The sequence below is a fragment of the Furipterus horrens genome, unplaced genomic scaffold (genome assembly GCF_987537825.1).
Source record: "Furipterus horrens unplaced genomic scaffold, mFurHor1.1.pri manual_scaffold_2, whole genome shotgun sequence".
In the NCBI taxonomy this organism is placed as follows: Eukaryota; Metazoa; Chordata; class Mammalia; order Chiroptera; family Furipteridae; genus Furipterus; species Furipterus horrens.
Window position 1 is genome coordinate 193,162,247 of NW_028327172.1, and position 19,448 is coordinate 193,181,694.

The 19,448-nt window shown below is 41.1% G+C and overlaps 1 protein-coding gene across 3 annotated transcripts in view; it reads right to left on the reverse strand.

Moving 5' to 3' along the window:
• Positions 1 to 1,152: 1,152 nt before the first annotated feature.
• The window catches only part of RHOH (ras homolog family member H), a 43,204-nt gene continuing 24,908 nt past the window's right edge, over positions 1,153 to 19,448 (reverse strand). For all 3 annotated transcript variants that reach the window (XM_090266964.1, XM_090266962.1, XM_090266963.1), the window contains exons 3-4: positions 3,604 to 3,722; positions 1,153 to 3,309 (exon numbers count right to left, since the gene is read on the reverse strand). In XM_090266964.1, the coding sequence (XP_090123090.1) occupies positions 2,538 to 3,113 (576 nt within the window). In that variant the 5' untranslated portion in view covers positions 3,114 to 3,309; positions 3,604 to 3,722 and the 3' untranslated portion in view covers positions 1,153 to 2,537. The remainder of the gene's footprint in view (positions 3,310 to 3,603; positions 3,723 to 19,448) is intronic.

The following is a 19,448-nucleotide window of genomic DNA, read 5'->3' on the forward strand; positions in this document are numbered from 1 at the left end:
CCTGCACGTTTTGAAGTGTAAGAAATTTGGGCCTGTGACAAGGCAGGCAAAAATATACGCTTATGCAGAACATACACTACATGGATTCCAACAGAAATGACCTACTTTCAGTTCTTACCCCTGCAAGGCTGACAGGGGTCTGCTTCCTTCCCATACCCCTTTGTGGCACAACAGCTCCATTCCTTTTCTCTCTCCAATTCAACACAAGTTTGTTCAGTTACAGTTTATTCCCTGTGCTGGGCCTTGGGGACATCGAGGTACTTAGAAGGTGGCTCTGCCTTCAAGAACTCATGGTCTTATCAGGAAGACAGACACCATTGGCCTCAGTTTATGCCAGGGCCCATCACTGGGGAGGGTTTACACATGGATTCCTGTTCTCAGGTGTGAGAGTTTCCAGGGGGGACCTTTAAGCTTGGCTCCTGCCAACAGGCAGAAGGCTCACTGGTGTGTCTGCCCAGGTGACTAGGCCCTCTCTGGCCTTCCCTGCCTGCTCTGCAATGGAATCACCTCCTTTTCCCTCATTTTGAATCAGGTACCTGGGTTTTCCCATCTCTAGAGATACCCTCGCCCCTTTTCTCCCTTCCACAAGGAAGAAAGAAAAGCTTGGGGACAGCCAGTTTTAATACACAGAAATTCATTTTTGCTAACAAGCTAAATAGTCCCCACCTGAAAGACCAGCTGCGTGAGTTGTTTAAGATTGTTTGCGTGTTGACGGGGAGGACGAGGATCAGCAGGGATATTAGAGAAGGTGAGCTCCTATTGCCTCCCTTGCCTGCTCAGCTAAGGCCTCTAACCTTCTGGAGGTGCAGTACGGAAAGCTGGTTATAGGGGCTCTCAAGTCAAGGGACACAGGACAAGCCACAGGGCTGTGGGACTAGTGATGGCCGGGTGAAGGCAGATAACTCAGCCCCAGAGAAAGATCTAGGCCCCAGGCCTTTTACTGGATGTGCATGAGAGAAAAGTGTGGAGAGGAGCACAAATTTGATTTTGACATTGATTATAGCTATGGAGACTTGACCACAAAAGGAAGCTGAAAAATTGCTTTGGTTACGTCAACATGAGTCTCATCATAGTCACTGGTGCCAACTGCCCTACCATTTGTGTGTGATGGTCATGTTCTGCAGTAACAATGATGCGCTTTAATCAACGCGGTTCAGAGTAGTTCTCAGTTTTATTTGATTAGGCGAGTAAAGGGTACACCTGGGTGCTAGCCTTCACAATTTCCTCCTCAAGTCATGTAGAATTCTGTCCTCAACTTGAACAAATGAACAATGCCATTGCTTTTAAGCTATTAGATAGAACGGGGTTGGAGGGGTCCCTATTCATTCAGTATTTTCCCTGATAACATTTAATTATACAAAAAATTATTATACAGTTTCTTGCTCCCTGTGCTTGGAATTTGTAATTTTTTTTTACTCAGGTGTTTCATATTCATGAAAGAGTAAAAGCTATAAATTCTACCTTACTTTCCTTACACACACACCCATGCACATAGACACCTTACTAATTATTCTGATTAGACCCTAAAATTAATAAATTATGTTGCCATGCCAGCTTAGTTAAGAGCTCTAATAACAAATTCTGATTATTGTCATACAGAATGTTGAGCTGGCTCCCGTTCACAAGGCCCACAATCAGATTGGAACCAGGGTCAGAAAACTCTGGAAGTGCAGCAGTTCCCAAAAGGAAAGTGAGATTTTTTAAATTCTGTTCCAAGCTCTGCTGCTATTACTTGGAGCAGTCTGCTTCTCTACTGAAAGGTTTTCCTTCAGCCTGTTTTGGAAAGTGAAAGAGGAATACTTAGTGCATAATTGGAGTCCTTTGGATGAAAGGTAGTATTGTAAATAAGAAGTGCTTTTCTTATAATTACAGAAAGGTAGACTGATACCTGTTTTAAATCATTAGGCAGTATTACAGTATCATGTTATCGAACATATTTTATATACAAACTGAATAATAGCCAGATGAAAAGTTAATAGTAAGGATCGGTAGATGGTTCTTTTAAAATTCGTTTACCTAGTAAAATCTCACAGGCAAGTGGCTTCGACAAAATTACTAGTTCAGGTGAAAATAACACTACAAACATATGGCAGAGTTGTGTAAGATTGTTTCACACACACAGCAGTGTGTGTTTGTGAGTATGTAGGAGAAGACTTCCCAAGCATGAAAATTAATTATATACAAGAGCTCTACATTTTGTTATCCTTTAAATAAAATGTGTCTTTAAATATGGAATTCTTTGGAAAACTCACTTCATTATCCAAAATTATAGAGACCATTTTAGTTTTTTAATTGGAGATGGAATATTTATTATAGCTTCCCAGGGGATCTTCTAGTTGGGCTGGACGAGTTCGTTTGCAGACTGTACTTACTAAAACCATCCAGGGGCCAAGTCCCATCAACAAACTATATCCAGAAGGAAACACTGCTCAGGACATACCCAGAAAGAGCATCGACCCCAGCTGGTTTGCCTGCTCTCACTGTCCATGTTAGTCTCTGGGGTGAGTAAATGAGTGTTGGTTGGAGTCTCCCGGAGGTTAGAGGATCTTGCACTCATTAATGGAGAAGAGCTTCCTTCTGTTGCGTCTCCGGGCTTGGTTGACGGCAGTGCGGACAGCACACTCAAACACCTGCTGAACCCCCCGATTGCTGAGGGCTGAGCACTCCAGGTAGCCCTTTGCTCGCACATCCTGGGCCAGTCTCTTCCCCTCGATGGCACTGATGCAAGAGGCCCTGTGGGGCCCCATCTCCCTCTGGTCAGTCTGGGTGGCCACCACCAGCACCGGGGCACAGGGCAAGTGGCTCCTGACTTCACCAATCCACTTGTTCTTCAGGTTCAGGAAAGAGGTATGGTTGGCCACAGAGTAGCACATCAGTACCACGTCGGCCTGCTGGTAGGACAGGGGACGGATGCTTCTGAAGGCATCATTGCCGGCTGTGTCCCAGAGACCCAGGCTGATCTGGACTCCATCCATGAAGACGTCCACGCCTGTGTTCTCATACACCGTGGGCTTGTAGGCCTCTGGGAAGGTCTCTGAGGTGAAGCGCACCAGCAGGGAGGTCTTCCCCACAGCACTGTCTCCCACCAGCACACACTTGATGGAACTCAGCATCGTCCCTGCCTGGAGTCCTAGTCACAAAGTCAGAATCCCCAGATGGCTGAAGCAACTGCCATTCAACACAGGGAATGAAAACCGACGGGTTTGTGTTCTCAGGACCTCTGGCAGCGGTTTGCCAAATGTTACCTCTCTCCGTCCATCCGAGAGAGACCTCAATCTACTTTGAAATGCTCCAAGGCCTGATCTTCAGCTGGAACAGAAAGAGGAGAGGGACAATTGAGTCTTTTTCCTTTTCTGATGCCTGGGCATTGCCTCATGGGCAAGCTGATTGGACGCGGGGCCCACCTCAGTGCACTGTCCCACCCCGCTCATCTAACCCGCTGCTCCGCAGCGAAGAAAGCTTGGACCTCTTATCCCCCAGCTCGTGCACCCACAACTCCACCCAGCCGAGAAGCAGAAGCTGATTTTATCTAGAAAATCAGCCTAGTGATAAAAACACAAGCAACTGCTCTGATCACAACATGAAAAAGACCTCAATAGCAACCTGCTATGTGAATGAGACGTTGTCAAACAGTTCTCTCTGGCTTCCGCTCCACAAAGTAGGGAAGGCAGCCGGCAGCGCTCTGTCTTCAGTTTCTAGTGGATCCCAGTCCCCTCTGGGCTCTGCAAGGAAGAGAAATGGAATGAGCCACCCATATTAGAAGCACTTCCTTTCATTTATTGATTAATTAGCCAGTCAGTCCTTGGATTATGGGGGAATTTATGGTGAGGTCAGAGAAAAGAAATTACTCGAACTCTAAAAATTTGCTGTTTTTTCCCTTGAGGTTTTTTTCCCAAAAGTGGCTACTGATATAACAGAAAGGGCACCGTCCTTGGTGTTTCTGCATCGGTGATCAGACTCCAATACTTATACCACAGCATGGCTTTGTGCATGCGGTACTGAGTCTCCAAGCCTCGTTTTGCATGTCTGCAAGATTATGATAAATTTAGGAACTGCTTCTCAGAGATGTTGTGAAGATTAAATTATTTCTTTCTTTTAACATTTTTGGATAGCTACCTCTATATCAGAAGCTCTGCTAGGCCCCTGGTTAATCAAAATAACTTGCTTACAAGTAACCACATGCAGTGCCTGTCACTTAAACAGGACTGCATAAGTATGACAGGATCCGAACTCCATGAAAGAGTCAAATAAAGTCTCATTCACTGCGTGTGAGAGAGTTCCAGACAATGAGATCAGCTATGGAGAAAGTGTCCTGCTTGCCAAGGGATATCATCACAAGGCCGACCCAGCCTCAGACAAAGGAAAGGTCTTCCAACCAAAATCCAGAGTAAAAGTTATCCATATAATCTGGGCTTATAAACTGCCTGACTGGTAAATCTTCCTCACACGTCACACAGAAAGCAATGTAAAGCAGACCTACAGGTCTGCTTCAATTTTTAAAAATCATTCATCTAACTCCTGACATTCACTTCCAAGCCATTTTTATTATTGTCAAACCACATGCTTTATTTAATTAGATATAATAGCCTTCACAAATGAGCTAATCAAATAAATAATTTATATGGTTTTCATGTATTCATTTTTTTAACCACATGAGAGCTGGGTGTCTTTAGCTAAGTTACTTAACCTGAGTCTTGTTTTTTGTTTGTTCATTTGTTTTTTAATATGAAACAGGAAAAGAACATTTTTTTCTAACTATTATAAGGACTCAGCATGTGGAGAGTCTGACTTAGCACAGAACCTGGCACGTGGCATTAGAGAGCCACTGTGTTATGTATTTCCACTACTATTTATTAAAAAAACCAAATACTAAAAGCCCATAGCATAGAGGCCAGCATGTCAAATGTTCAGCTGGATTCTATCTGGAGACGCCCATTAGGCCACTCTGATGCATTATGGTGTTGGACATCTCTTTGTCACCAGATCTTTGAGCAAGGTCTTCCTGGGGCCTCCAAGAGGCCTCAAACTTTAGGTCCTTAGACTTACAGATGACTTAAACACTGTATATGCACGTGTAATCCCCTTGTTACTTAGCTCAAAGCTAAGACCTCTTAAGATACTTTTTAGCTTTATTTTAACCCCAGGGTAGCAGGACCAGAACTTGGAAAAATGTACATGTTCCAGAATTTTGGTTACTAAGTAATATCTTTCCAATAGATTGAGTAAAAGCCAAATTTCCTGACTAACTATGTGCACAACTACCTGTGTGACGATCTTTGAAGACTTTCTTAGCCTCCCTAAGCCTCAGTTCTCCCTCTGTAAAGTCACCATAATAATACCTACAGCACTGAGTTGTTGAGAGTATTAAGCGTGCTTAGCTGTATAAAATCCTTAGCACAGTGCATAATATAAACATACTGTTTGTACATAGTCAACACATAGCAAACACATAATAAGTAGTCCTTATTCTTAATATCACTGTTTGATAAAAATTACTAAATATAATGATAAACAATTATTAATGATAAGTGGGGAATTTGAAGTAGCACTAAAGAGGATTTTTCTGGCAAAGGATACTTTGTGTGTCTTATACCCAGTTTTGACTACAAAAGCGGTGGGGGGTTATTCTTGCAGTGTAAAAATAAATATGCAATGTGAACAAAGAGGCACCTCAAGTCAGCTCTCAGGGCCTTGGTTTCCCAAACAGTAAGGTGGTTAAACAAGATTAGCATTCTCTGTGGTTCTATTAAAACCAAAGCCAGCCCTGACCCGTGTGGCTCAGTTGGTTGGGAGTCGCCCGGCAAAGCGAAAGATCACTGGTTTGATTACTGGTTAGGGCATATGCCGGGGCTGTGGATTCCGTCCCTGGTTGGGACATGTGCAAGAGGCAGCCAATCAATGTTTCTCTCACACAAATATGTTTGTCTTTATCTTTTTCTCCCCTGCTTTCCCTCTCTCTAAAAATAAATAAATAAATAAATAAATTTTTAACCTAAGCCAAAGGAGAAGACTTTATTGCCTGTCACAGTAACTGCAAGAACATAAGCTTCTGCATTATTTTGTATCAGTAAGGGCGGATGATAAATTTTGATGATATGCATAGCCTTCAGCAGATAGCTAAATACGGAGCTGGGAGAGGAGGGCAGGGGAGGAGCTCTGGTCCAGATTAGAGCAATACCCTACATAGACATGATAAATCATCTTCAGATGGTGCATCACTTGTGCCCAAGGTGGAGCCTCTGTGGGTCACATCATCAGTGTGGAAGGTTGATGAGCTTGACTTCGGGGGAATTTCTCCTAAAGGGAGAAATCCTCCCTAAAAGAGTTGCCATGTTAAAAATAGAAGTGGGTTTTCAGGGGTATTTTACAAGTGGCTAACTGATGGGAGTTCCTCAATTATACATCTCTCAATACAGAAGAGTTACTGAGAGGGACTGCAGACAGCGCTGTGAGTGAGTGACCACTGAGTGACCCTTTTGGGACTTAATGCAGACTGGAATTAAGGAACCTTCCATCCCAGAACCTCTCAGGTCAGGTCTCAATAACTTGTTTCTCTTCCCTTTCTGCTCTTTTCACCATTTTCACAGAAAGGATGCCTTCAACAGGCCCCCATGGCATACACAGCGAGAGGATGGGAAGCAAGCCGCATCTCGCACAGGCAAAGGTGTCGGGTGCTTCTGTCCACTACAGAGAAACGACAAAGGCAGAAGAAAGAGAGGGCGTACAGATGAGCCTCTTGGTCCATTTCACCTTTTGGAGAGCTGAGGACTGTCCAGCAGGAGATCCTGGTGTCACTTTAGCCTCAACTTTTCATCCCAGCTAACAGATACCCACTCTCCAGTCACCCTCTGAGCTTCTCTATTTGCCTGGAAAGACTGCCTTTCACTCACCCCTCAACTCTCACCTCTTCTTGAGAATCTTATTTGACCGCCTGACCCACTGTGCCCCCACTGTGTTGCCATACATCACACTGAAATGGTTGGTCCTCTTGTGTTTAGCCCTCATCTGTGAGCTTGGAATAAAACCTGCCCTACCTTCCTCACAGGGTGTTTCTAAGATTCAGGTGGAAATAATAACAATATGGCAATAATCTGCACTTGGACTTTTATAAGACTTTGTACATTTGGAAATATTCTCTTGTTTGTTCTGTAAGAAAGTCCCTTCAGAACAACAGAGCACAATAAAAAATGTAGCTGAAATTATGACTATTATTACCTAATAATTATTATTGCAGGTTTTAGGTTACCTGGACTTTATGAGGTAGCTTACTTCAAAATGTTGGTAGAATCCCCAGCTGTTTTCTTTTTTTCAAAAATATGAACCCATGGTTTGTCCCCATGTACACAAATTAATTCAAAATGGATCAAAGGTCTAAATATAAGATCTGAAACAATAAGTTACATGGAAGAAAACATAGGTACTAAATTTATGGGCCTTAGTCTTAGAGAAAATTTTATGAATTTGACCCCAAAGGCAACAGAAGTAAGGGCAAAAGTAAATGAGAACAGGATTATATCAAACTAAAAAGCTTCTGCAGAGCAAAAGAAATCCCCAACAAAACAAAAAGGCAACAACCAAAAGGGAAAAGCTTTTGCAAACAACAGCTCCAATAAGGGGTTAATATCCAAAATACATAATAAAAAACGCATACAACTCAACCCCAAGCAAACAAACAATTCAATTAAAAAATGGGCAGAGGACCTAAAACGACACTTCTCCCAAGAAGATGTATGAATGGCCAACGGATATATGAAAAGATTCTCAGTCTCACTAGCTATTAGGGAAATGCAAATCAAAACTGTGAGACATTGCCCCACACCTGTTAGAATGGCTGTTATCCACAAGACAAGTAAGAACAAGTGTTGCAGAGGTTGTGGAGAAAGAGGAACTCTCCTTCCCAGCTGGTGGGAATGTAAACTGACTCAGTCACCATGGAAAATGGTATAGAGGTTCCTCAAAAAAAATAAGAATAGGGTTACCCTATGACCCAGCAATCCCTCCTCTGAGTATCTACCCGAAAAATTTGAAAAAATTTATTCACAAAGATAAATGCACCCCTGTGTTCATTGCAGTTTTATTTATGGTGGCCAACATGTGGAAACAACCAAAGTGTCCTTCGATAGAGGACCAGATAAAGAAGATGTGGTACAAATATACAATGTAATACTAACTACACAGCCATAAGATGAAATACTGCCATTTGCAACAACATGGATGGACCTTAAAAATATCATGCTAACTGAAATAAGTCAGTCAGGAAAAGCTAAGAACCATATGATTTCACTCATGTGTGAAATATAAAACTGAAACTCATAGATACGAACAACCACCAGAAGGGAAGGGAGGTAGTTGGGTACTAAAGGGTAAAGGGGGACCCCCATGAAGCATGCTCAAAAAAGGTCACAAAGTCTCTGAACTTCTTTCTAAGGCATGTGAATTTTATTTACCAAGGGACTCATATCTTCTCAGTTGGATAGGCATGTTTGGGGCTCAAGCTGAACTGATGGAGGACAGAGAGCAAAGAGGCAGATACATGCCTAATGATCTAATGATGCCATAGGCAAGGTTGACAAACTATGGCTCACCCATGGCCAAACCCACCATCTGTTTCTGCGTGGCCCATGACTTAAAAATAGTCTTTACTTTTTTAATGGTTGAAAAAAATCAAAAGAATAATATTTTGTGACCTGTGAGTATTCTATGAAACTCAGATTTCAGTGTCCATAAAATAAATTTTATTGGAACACAGCCATGCTCTTTCATTTATGTATTGTCTATGGCTGCTTTCTTGCTACAACTCAAAACAGAGACTCTGTGGCCCACAAAGCCTAAAATATTTACTATCTGGCCCTTTAGGTAGAAAGTTTGACAACTCCAGCTGTCTAAAGGGAGGCAATTCAGAGTACAAGAGAAAACACAGACTCTGGGGTCAGGCAGTTTGCGTTTGGCTCCAGTGTCCATTACTTACTGTGTGGCCTTGGTTACATTGCTTAACGCCTCTGAAGTTCAGTCCTTTGTCAATAGAGGCAGCATAGCATAGTGATTAAAAGTACGGACTCTGGAACCATACTGCCCCCCCACCCCAACCCCAACCCCACTAACGACTGCTGTGTGATCTCATGAAAGTTACTAAATCTCAGTTTTTTCAACTGTAAAAAGGAAATAATGATAGTACCTATCGTACAAGTTTGTTGTGCAGGATTAAATGGGTTAGTACGTAAAGCCCATACAGAGGTGCCTGGCACAGACTGAGTACTATACAAGTATTTGCTCTTATTATTCACCTTGAAGGGTCACTGTGAGATTATTAGAACTAGCGTGTGTCCAAACAGTGTCTGGACTCAATAGGCCCTCACAAACAGTAACTGCTATGATGATGTTGTTAGAACCAGTACTATAACACCCGGAAGAGGGAGCAATTAACTCCCTAGAGGTGGGGGAAAGGAGAACCCTACATGTAAAAGGTGTAAAGTATATTCTTGAAATTACCTTCACTCTTAAGTTCCTAACTGGTATAATTACCTTCACTAACTTTTCTTGGCTCTCCTTGCCCCTATCCTGCAGAAGAAGTAGCTCTTTGCAAAAGAGCAAAAAGTCATAATGGAAAGTTAAAAGAAAAGAAACTCAGGAGTGAAAACGTATTACAAGCACAAAACCAGATCACAAATCAAAGTAACTCTGAGAGTGAGAAAGAACCTCTGCTCTCTGAGTCTTTTCTGTCTGACAAGGTGAAGAGGCAGTGGGGAGTTTCTGCTTTAGGATTTGAAGTTTTCTCCTGAGGCTTAAAGCAGCTCCCTGCCTCATCTTTATTTACGGTGAAATCTGAAATCTGCCTGGTGTCTCGGTGGACACCCCCCCCATCCCAGGGTCTGCCCCTCCCCGTGCCCCCCTGCCAGAACCACCACCACTATCATCACTCAATACAACATATTCAAGTCATTGGTGGGGAACAACATTCCCTCGCCTATTGACTGATCCGATTAGACTGAAGATGTTCTTCCCACTCTGGTTAATGACTCTCCTCATTTTCTCTGGACCGTTTCTATACACCTTTTTTAAAGTTATTATTATAAAAGTAATACATGCACACTAACGAACATTTTGAAAACACTGAACTATCAAAAGGACCTAAAGGAAAAAACCAACTACCACCTAGAACCAAAAGCTGTAAGATATTAGTATACCTTTTCCTGTTTCTTCTTTTCAGTGAGTCATTTTCTTTTCAAAGTTAATACCACACTTTATATATTGTTCGGCATCTCGCTTTTTTATTTAACATTTACATCATAAATATTTCCTGTATCATTGATTCTTCAAATATAATTTTAATGACTGAGTAATATTTCATTATATGAATGCAGCATTATTTATTTAATCAATTGCCTATTGTTGGACATTTAAATTGTTTCTAATTACATAATCACACTAAGTGAATATTTTTTAAACAATGTGTATAAATATATGGTTATTCCTTTAGTGTAAATAGATAGGAGTGCAATTACTGGAACAAAAGAGATGAAAAAGCTGGACCAATTCATACTTCATAAGAAGTGTACAAGAGTATTCATTTCATCACACTACCAGCTAGCATTGGGTATAATATTTGCCCACTTGATCTGTTTCCACTTGCATTTCATTAATGACTAGTGAAAATTAAAATTCATCTTTTTATTGACCGCTTAAATTTTTTATTTTGTAAGTCAGCCGTTCTACCTACTTTTCTAGCAAGGTGATCATCATTTTCTTATGATTTTTAAAAATCTGCTTAAAGATTAAGGATATTAATCCCTTGTTAGTTAAAAATATATGTTGCAACTTTTTCTATATGTAGTTCATATCCTGGGAATTCCCCAAATTCCTGGCACTCCCCCATCCTTGAGAACCAACCCCCAAACAGAATGTAAAACAGCAGGTCTCCCTGGCTGGAAAGAAACACCATGATGAGAAGCCTGAAAGGTCATCTGGTTCAACTCACTCATTTCCCCCGGGGGGAAGAAGTGGTTTGGCTACCAGGGGCTGGCTTGAGGTTCGGCTGAGTCAGCACTCTTTCCATCTACTCAGGGTTTTTTCAAATACTGTACATTACGTCTACCTTTTACATCCTGTACTTGATTTCCTTAATATTTTAAATATAAAGCACATAGAGATAGCTTAGGTAGATATTCCACATTGGAGACTTTTGACTCAAAAGGTAGCTCCCAGCTTTAATATAAAAATACTTTTCCAACAGAGGTTCTCTCTCTCACCAACTTCCTTTGAGAGAGAGATAAGCTCTCTTCAGGGGCAATCATGAAGCTCTCTAACATTCTCTAGAATTAAGACACAGCCTTAATTTACAGACTGCTTAAGTTGTAAAAGTCAAGGTATTTGGTTGCAGATATTTAGCCCAGAGCACTGAATAGAGTGAGGTGATTTGGTTTCAGGTTCAATGCATAAAATTGCCAATATTCCATCATTTGCAAAGAGCCCAGGTTGTGGTGTTGGGCTCTCAGTTAGATGCTCACCTTCACTGCTGATGAGCAGTATAACCTTGAGCAAGTCACATAACCAGGACTGCAAAATGTGGATAATGATGCATAGTTTGTAGGATTTGTGAGGTCATGCCTAGTGGACTGTCTGACCCTTAGTAGATATGGATGACCATTGGCTAGACACTGTCTGAAGTTCTTATGAGAGCTCATTAATCATTACAACACTATGTGGTTAGTATCATCATTTCCTCATTTTACAGATGGGAAAACTAAGGTACAGAGAATTAAAATAACTCTCCCAGATGATAGCTAGTGAGGAGAGCTGCTGGGGTTTGAACCCCAGCAATCAGATCTCCAAGCCCATTAGTAATGTCATCGGTACCTCTCTTCCCACTGGCTTTCATTTGGGGGAAGCCTGCCTACCTTTGCAACCTTGATGAAACTAAGTAAATGCTATGATCTGAATGTCTGCATGTCCCTGAAATTCATATGTTAAAACCAACTCTAAAGGGTCTTTGGCAGGTGACTAGGTCTGAGTGTGGAGCCCTCAGGAATGAAGTTAGTGTCCTTATAAAAGAGACCCTAAAGATCTCCTAACACCTTCCATAAGAGGATACAGTGAAAATGCACCATCTGTGACTCAGAAATTGAGTCCTCACTATGCATCAAATTTACACGGGCCATAATCTTGAATTTCCCAGCCTCTGGGACTGTGAGAAATACATTTCTGTTGTTTATAAGTCACTCGATCTGTGACATTCTGTTACAGAAGCCCAAACAGATGAAGGCACACTCCTAAAATAAAGCCTGGAACTGGAAAGACATTTTTCAGCAGGTGGGTGATTTCTTTCTTATTCCAGACCTGGTTTCTAACATTTGAAGACATCTCCCTTAAGCAGACATCCTCACACATCACTGGGAGATGTGCGAAGCGCGCCATCTTTGCACTTTGACTGAACCCAGCTGCCCACTTAGTGTATTTGTCACCCAGAGTCAAATTTCAATTTTAAAAGTATTTTTCAAATGCAGTAAAATATTTCATGCATGAACTAAAACTTTCATTTATCCATCAAAATATTACTTTGCAGTTTGCACTCTGCTTCACTGTGTTTAATTTAAACACAAAAGGTCACATAGAATAACAGAATTGGAATAAATCAAGTTCTGTTCTATAGTCTCTATAATCATTATGCTATTATTCTTTCTTTCTAATCTACTATTTAAGTTCAGGAATATGGTCCTAGTGCCACAGGGGTGGGAACTGCAATCTGCCCCTGAAGTCACCACTAAGAATTTACTCTGATTTTATTACTGCCAGCACATGGCGACAATAAAAAGCAGACCCATATTGGTTTTATATTGTTTTTAAATCCTTGACAGATAATGTACTTCCTTATTGCACATACCAGGGTGGACCCTTTCTACCACCCTGCCCTTGGTATGCTCTGTCCAGTAGCTATTAATTTTTTTAAGTATATACTTTTTAGCCCAGCCATTTCAATTTTTAAACACAGTGTCCTGTCATACCTATACAAGTAGTCAAAATATATGTGCAAGAGTCCCCATTGCTGCATTATTCATAACAGCAAGAAAAAAGAACTGGGGGTAACCGAATGGTCCATCAAGAGGCAATGGTTAAGTTAATTCTGCCATATCCATCTGGTAGAGTCCAATGCAGCACTAAAAACAATCAAGTCAGCCTATATGTATTGAGCAAGAAGGGTACCCATCACATATTAGCAAATGAAAAAAGGCAAGCAGCTGAATAATTTGGTAAAGGATCCCATTTGTGTAGAAAAATAAATATACAAGCCTGGTCTGGTTAGACATTGGTCCAGGCAGAGGCAAGGTGTCTCTGTGCAATGGTGGGCAAATCCAGGCTCGCTGTGAATTCTCAGCTCATCTTATATGTGTCCCTCTACTGATAAAACCACACTAGGGGGACTGCAGTTACTCCCTAAACTATCTAAGAGAGAAAAAGAACAGAAAGGAATAACCTAAAAACACAAGTTTGTACACCCTTCGTTAGGTTTTTAAAATCCTCTTTTGGAATATAGATTCATGTACTTTCTATATTGATTATATCGCAGATATGATACACAGCAGTGAGATTAAATATCTCCTGAGATGCTCAGCTTCTGATCAAGGACTTACAGAAACTGGGAGAAACTGAGAAGACCACTCCAGAGCGAAATTCTTTTTTTAACTGTTTAATTCGTTGCTTATGAATATGTAATATTCCATGAACATTAAGTTCCAAATTCACAGAAGTCTGAAAAAAAAGTCAGGATATCTGCTTTTAATTGACTTGAAGCCAGACCTGCTTTTAAAGAGCCCAGTGGGGACAAAAGACAATAAAAAGAAAGTTATTGTAGTTTAGACTAAGCCTAGAGGTTTAAAAGTTTTTTCTTACTTAGTTAATAATGTCTCTGACCCTCACTTTTTTTCCCTATCAGAAGGAATGACTTCATGGGAAGAGACAATTTGACAGCCACGCAGAGGCAGAAGGCATAGCTATCCTTCATCATAATGAGGTCCCATATATCTGGGACCTAAGAGAATAAAATTCTAACTTAGAAAAGCAGCAACGTTCTGCATACAAATGACCTCACATTCGGCTTCATCCCACAAAAGAAGTTAAAATTTAAATGGACAAGTGCTATAATAAAGGCAAGTGCAAAATGCCAAGAGAACACTGAGGACAGAGTGCTCATATCTTTGAGAGGGGTCAGGGAGGAGGAGAGTGCCATTTGAAACAGATCTTTAAGGAGGGAAAGAACATGGGAGTGATGGACTGAATTCAGACAGAGGAAGAGGTCGGTGCTCAGGTGTGCATGTGGGAAAGGTCTGTGTATTTGGAAGCTTGAGAGTTGGCTTTTGTGGCTATAAAGCACAGGTGGGAAGTGACCTTGGAAAAGGACACCAGGACCAATTTGTAAAAAGTTCTTTACTCCTTGTTAAGTATAAAATAACCTCCCTCCAGCCGTCTTTTCTCACTACCTTTCTCCTCTCCCCTGACTGCACTTCACCTAACCACTGCCGCAATCTCTCCAGATGTAACATTCCCCAAACCCTCCCTGCCTTTCCCGACTCAATAACCCTAAGTGTGCTGTTCTCACCTCCTGAAATATAATCTTCCCTGCTCTGATTCTTCCTGCTAAAGATCTATGTATCCCAGAGTCCAGCTCTAATGCCACTTCCTCCAAGAGGACTTCCAGAAACTCCCAGAAAGCATTTTTTCTCTTCCTTATGTGAGCTCACATGTGATCTTTAAATGTTTTTATTTTTAAATATATTTTATTAATTATGCTATTACAGTTGTCCCAATTTTTCCCCCTCTTCCTTCTTCCACCTGGTACCCCCTTCCCTCCAGCAACCCCCCCCCCACAACTTAATTCATGTCCATGGGTCATGCACATAAGTTCTTTGTCTTCTCCATTTCCAATACTATTCTTAGCATCCCCATGTCTATTTTGTTCCTATCAATTATGCTTCTTAATCCCTGCACCTTTTCCCCCATTCTGTCCCTTCCCACTCCCAGTTGGTAACCCTCCAAATGATCTCCATATGTATGATTCTGTTCCTATTCTGGTTGTTTGCTTAGTTTGTTTTTTTAGATTCAGCTGTTGATAGTTGTGAATTTGTAGCTATTTTAATACTCATTGTTTTGATCTTTTTCCTAAATAAGTGCCTTTAACATGTCATATAATAAGGTCTTGGTGATGCTGAACTCCTTTAACTTTACCTTGTCTGGGAAATACAGTAGTCCCCCTCTATATCGCGGTTCACTTATCACGGTCTCAATGTATCGCAGGATTTTTAAAAATATTATATTTAATTATTTATCACAGATTTTTCACTATATCGCGGGATTTTGCAGGACTGTATAAGTATGTTGTTAAAGTTATGTAGGTTTAAGAGTGTAGAATATGTTTAAGAACGTAAGTAGTGTTTATAAAAGTGTGGAAAATGTTACTAAGGGAATGGGAAAGGTTAATAAGGAACTGGGAATGGTTTATAAGTGTGTGGGAAGGGTTTATAAAGCCTTAAAATATATGTAAATACTAAAATAAATGTAAGGTTCCTACTTCACGGACTTTCACCTATCGCGGGGGTAAGGGGGTGTCTAGAACATAATACCTGTGATAAGTGAGGGAATACTGTACTTTATCTGCCCTTCCATTCTAAATGATAGCTTTGCTGGATAGGATCATCTTAGTTGTAGGTCCTCGTTTTTCATCACTTTGAATATTTCTTGCCAGTCCCTTCTTTTGAAGCTGATAGTCTTATAGGAACTTTTTTATAGGTAACTCTCTTCTCTTGCTGCTTTTAAGATTCTCTTTTTATCTTTAAACTTTGGCATTTTAATTATGATGTGTCTTGGTGTGGTCCTCTTTGGGTCTAGCTTGTTTGGAACTCTCTGTGCTTCCTGGGCTTATATGTCTATTTCCTTCACCAAATTAGGGAAGTTTTCTTTCATTACTTTTTCATGTAAGTTTTCGATTTCTTGCTCTTCCTCTTCTACTTCTGGCATCCCTATGATTTGGTTTTGGCACGTTTGGAGATGTCCCAGAGGATTCTTATAATATCCTTGGATTTTTTTTGTTTTGGTTTTGGTTTTTAATTCTTGTTTCTTCTTGCTTTTCTGGTTGAATGCTTATTTCTTCCTTTTGTTCAAAATCATTTATTTGAATCTCAGCTTCCTCCCCTTCACTGTTGGTTCCCTCTAGATTTTTCTTTATTTCACTTAGTGTAACCTTCATTTATTCCTTTATGTTGTTGCCGTACTCAGTGAGTTCTTTGAGCACCCTGATCACCAATGTTTTGAACTCTTCATATGATAGGTGGTTATCCTCATTTGGTTTAGTTCTTTTCCTGGGGTTCTGTTCTGTTCCTTCACTTGGGTCATTTTTCTTTGTCTCCTCAATTTGGCAGCTTCCCTGTGTTTGTTTTTGTGTATTAGGTAAAGCTGCTTTGACTCCCTGTCTTAGTAGCATGGCCTATTGTAGAAAAAGCACCTTTAAATTGTGTGGGGTGGAGCCCTTGGTAATCACCAGGGTAGGGCAACCCACTTCACTACTTTGTGGCTCTCTGTGGAGGGAGACCTCAAAGAGGGGACAGTGCTGCCGTCTGGCTTCTAGAGATTTGCCCAGCACCTGCCCTGTTTCCAGTCACTTCACCCACTCCTCATATGTGACTGGCACATTTCTAGCTGTTGCCCTGGTGCTGAATCCCAGAGTGGGTAGTATGTTTGCTTATGTTCTAAGATTGTGCGGGCCCTTTAAGTGGCATCTCCTGAAAATCCAGCAGTTTCTTCCGCCACCCTGTAGCTAGAAGTCATGGGGATTTATCTTCCTGGCGCTGGCACCCTGGGCTGTATGGTCTGGCCTGGAGCTGTGATTGTTTTCTCTTAAGGTATCCCTCCCCATTTTTATCCCCCACACATGAAGGTGGGACAGACCATTTTGCCACTGCCACTGCCTCTCCACACCACACCATGTCTCTTCACCTCTCCACCTATCTCCATGTCTCTGCCCCTCGTACATGTCTGGATGAATGTGGCTTCTTTAAATCCTTGGTTGTTCGACTTCATTACAGCTTGATTTTTTGACAGTTCTAGGTATTATTTGTTTTGAGGTTTAGTTGTAATTCTCTCTTCATCACACGAGAAGGCAAAGTGTGTTTACCTATGCCTCCATCTTGACCAGAAGTAGTTTCGTTTATCTTTAAATGCTTTTTATGTTTATTTTGTTGAATAGTCAATACATGCCTACAGTGAAACTCAAAGTGTACAGAGTGAAAAATATGTCTCCTTCCTATGCCGCTGCCCTCCAGGACCCCAGGCCATTTTTCCAGAGGCGACCATTGTGTTAGGTTTCTTACAAATATCTCCAAAGCTTTAACTGACATGTATTCATGTGTATATGTATGAATGGATATGTATAATTATCATATAGACACACTTCCTTTTATATATAAACTACAGCATACTATGCTCCATTCCCTGATGCTTTTCTCACTTAATAATATGTCATGAAATTTTATTGTTAGCTGCAGATTTTGAGTTGCCTGATTCTAACTTCTGTTAGTACAGGACTAAGCAATTCCTCCTCCATTATAGATAAATCTGAAAATATAAATACAATGCTAAATACTAATGCAAAGTAATATTGCATGTAGAGGCAGCTTGCAGTGCACAGATGCCTGGATTGAGAGTCAGGTTCGAATCCTAACTCTACTATTTGACTTTGCTCATTCCATTTAACCTCTCCAGACTTCAATTTTCTCATCTATAAAATTAGGCATTGAACTTGATTGGCTCTAAGGGCTCCTCCTATGCTAACATTTCATGTTTCTATGAAAACAGAGATATTACAAGCTGCTTTGAGAGCAGATATTAACAGAAAAGAGGGTGAAGGAGCAGAGAGCTCAAAGTTTCTGCCACAAGTGACCTTTCCCAATTTCTAGGCTTTTCCTCTTGCCTTGCCTTGCTTGTCCTTCCTTCTCCACTCCCCACCTTGACCCAGGGGCGTGCATACTAAAAAGCCCTCAGCATGGGCTCATCAGCTAAGCTAAACACAAGGGGCTTCCCAGCAGATATCTGATTTCAAGACTGTGTTCAGTAGCAACCACCCTAGATTTACACCAGATAGAGACAGAATTTGGACTCTGTTTCTGGAAATATGTCCCAGTCCAGTTTAGGCATCACTGGCATAATTTGCCACAGAGAGAACTGAGTGCCTTCAACTGAGAGTTTTCAGAGACTGAATGGAAAAAACACCAGCCCGTTTACAGACCTGGCAGCAGAACAACTAGATGGTCAAGGTGGCTGAGGGGCACACAGGTAACTGTCATTTAAGCCCCACAAATCCCTCTGTTCTCTAAGGCATCCTCGTGGCTTTTCTGGACAAAAAAGCAACTATCATCCGCAGCTCTCATTTGCCTCCCAAATGCCCACACCACAGACAGAAGTCCTCAGGCCTGGTGAAAGCATCTCCTACAACCTTCAAACAACTGAAAAAAAATCACTGACCAGATGTCCATGGGGGAGTAACTAGTTCCGGTCCTAGCACAGAGGGCTGCGGAATAGCCATGTGCTCTTGCCTCTCTCTAGACTATCCACAGCTCCAACCTGGAGTCTGATATTCATCCTTTATGTCAAGTTTCGTGGCTCTCCCTACACAGCTATCATCAACATGTGTGAAGCCAGTAGGAATGGACTTGCCACCATTTTATTTTTGCCTTCATTTGTCTCCACTTTTTAAATACAAGACAACTTGCCACACAGGATAATTTTTCAATGCCGAAAAGAAAAACACATACCTCCTTTATCACTGAATTCTTTATCTTAGAAAATATTCAATAATGTAGGAAAAAGTAGATGACAACAAAGTTACATTAAAAAAAATCAAGTTCAAAACAGTATGTGCCACATGATCTTGATTTTCAACAAAAATAAGAATGAGGAGTAAGGAACTATACCAAGATGTTAAAAATGATTTTATTGGTACAGTTACATACTTTTTTCCCTTTTCTTGTGCTTATGTATCTTTTACAAATTTATTTTATAGATATACACTGCTTTTATAACCAAAAATAAAGTTGTAAATAACTCATGATTCTTTGTAAAAGGAAATATAAACATGTCCTGCAGTGCCTTCCTGGGTAGAAGTAGCATTTGCTATTGTCACCAGATAGTCACTTTCAAGAAAGTATGGCACAGGGGGCCAGGCTCCTGGGTCAGGCTCAACTAGTGACTAATGAAATGACCCTGAACAAGTCCAGCGTCTCCCTCCTGCCACAGTCACCTCATCTGTCAAGTGAGCAGGTCTCACTGGATCTGTAAATCCCTCTATTATTCAGCCTGCTACTCCTCATAGCAGGGCTCTTTCAGATACCAGTCAAGTTAAAAAAAAAAAAAAAAAGATCGGAATATTCCAGTGATTAGGATTCTGCTCAGAGCACCCTGCTCAGCCT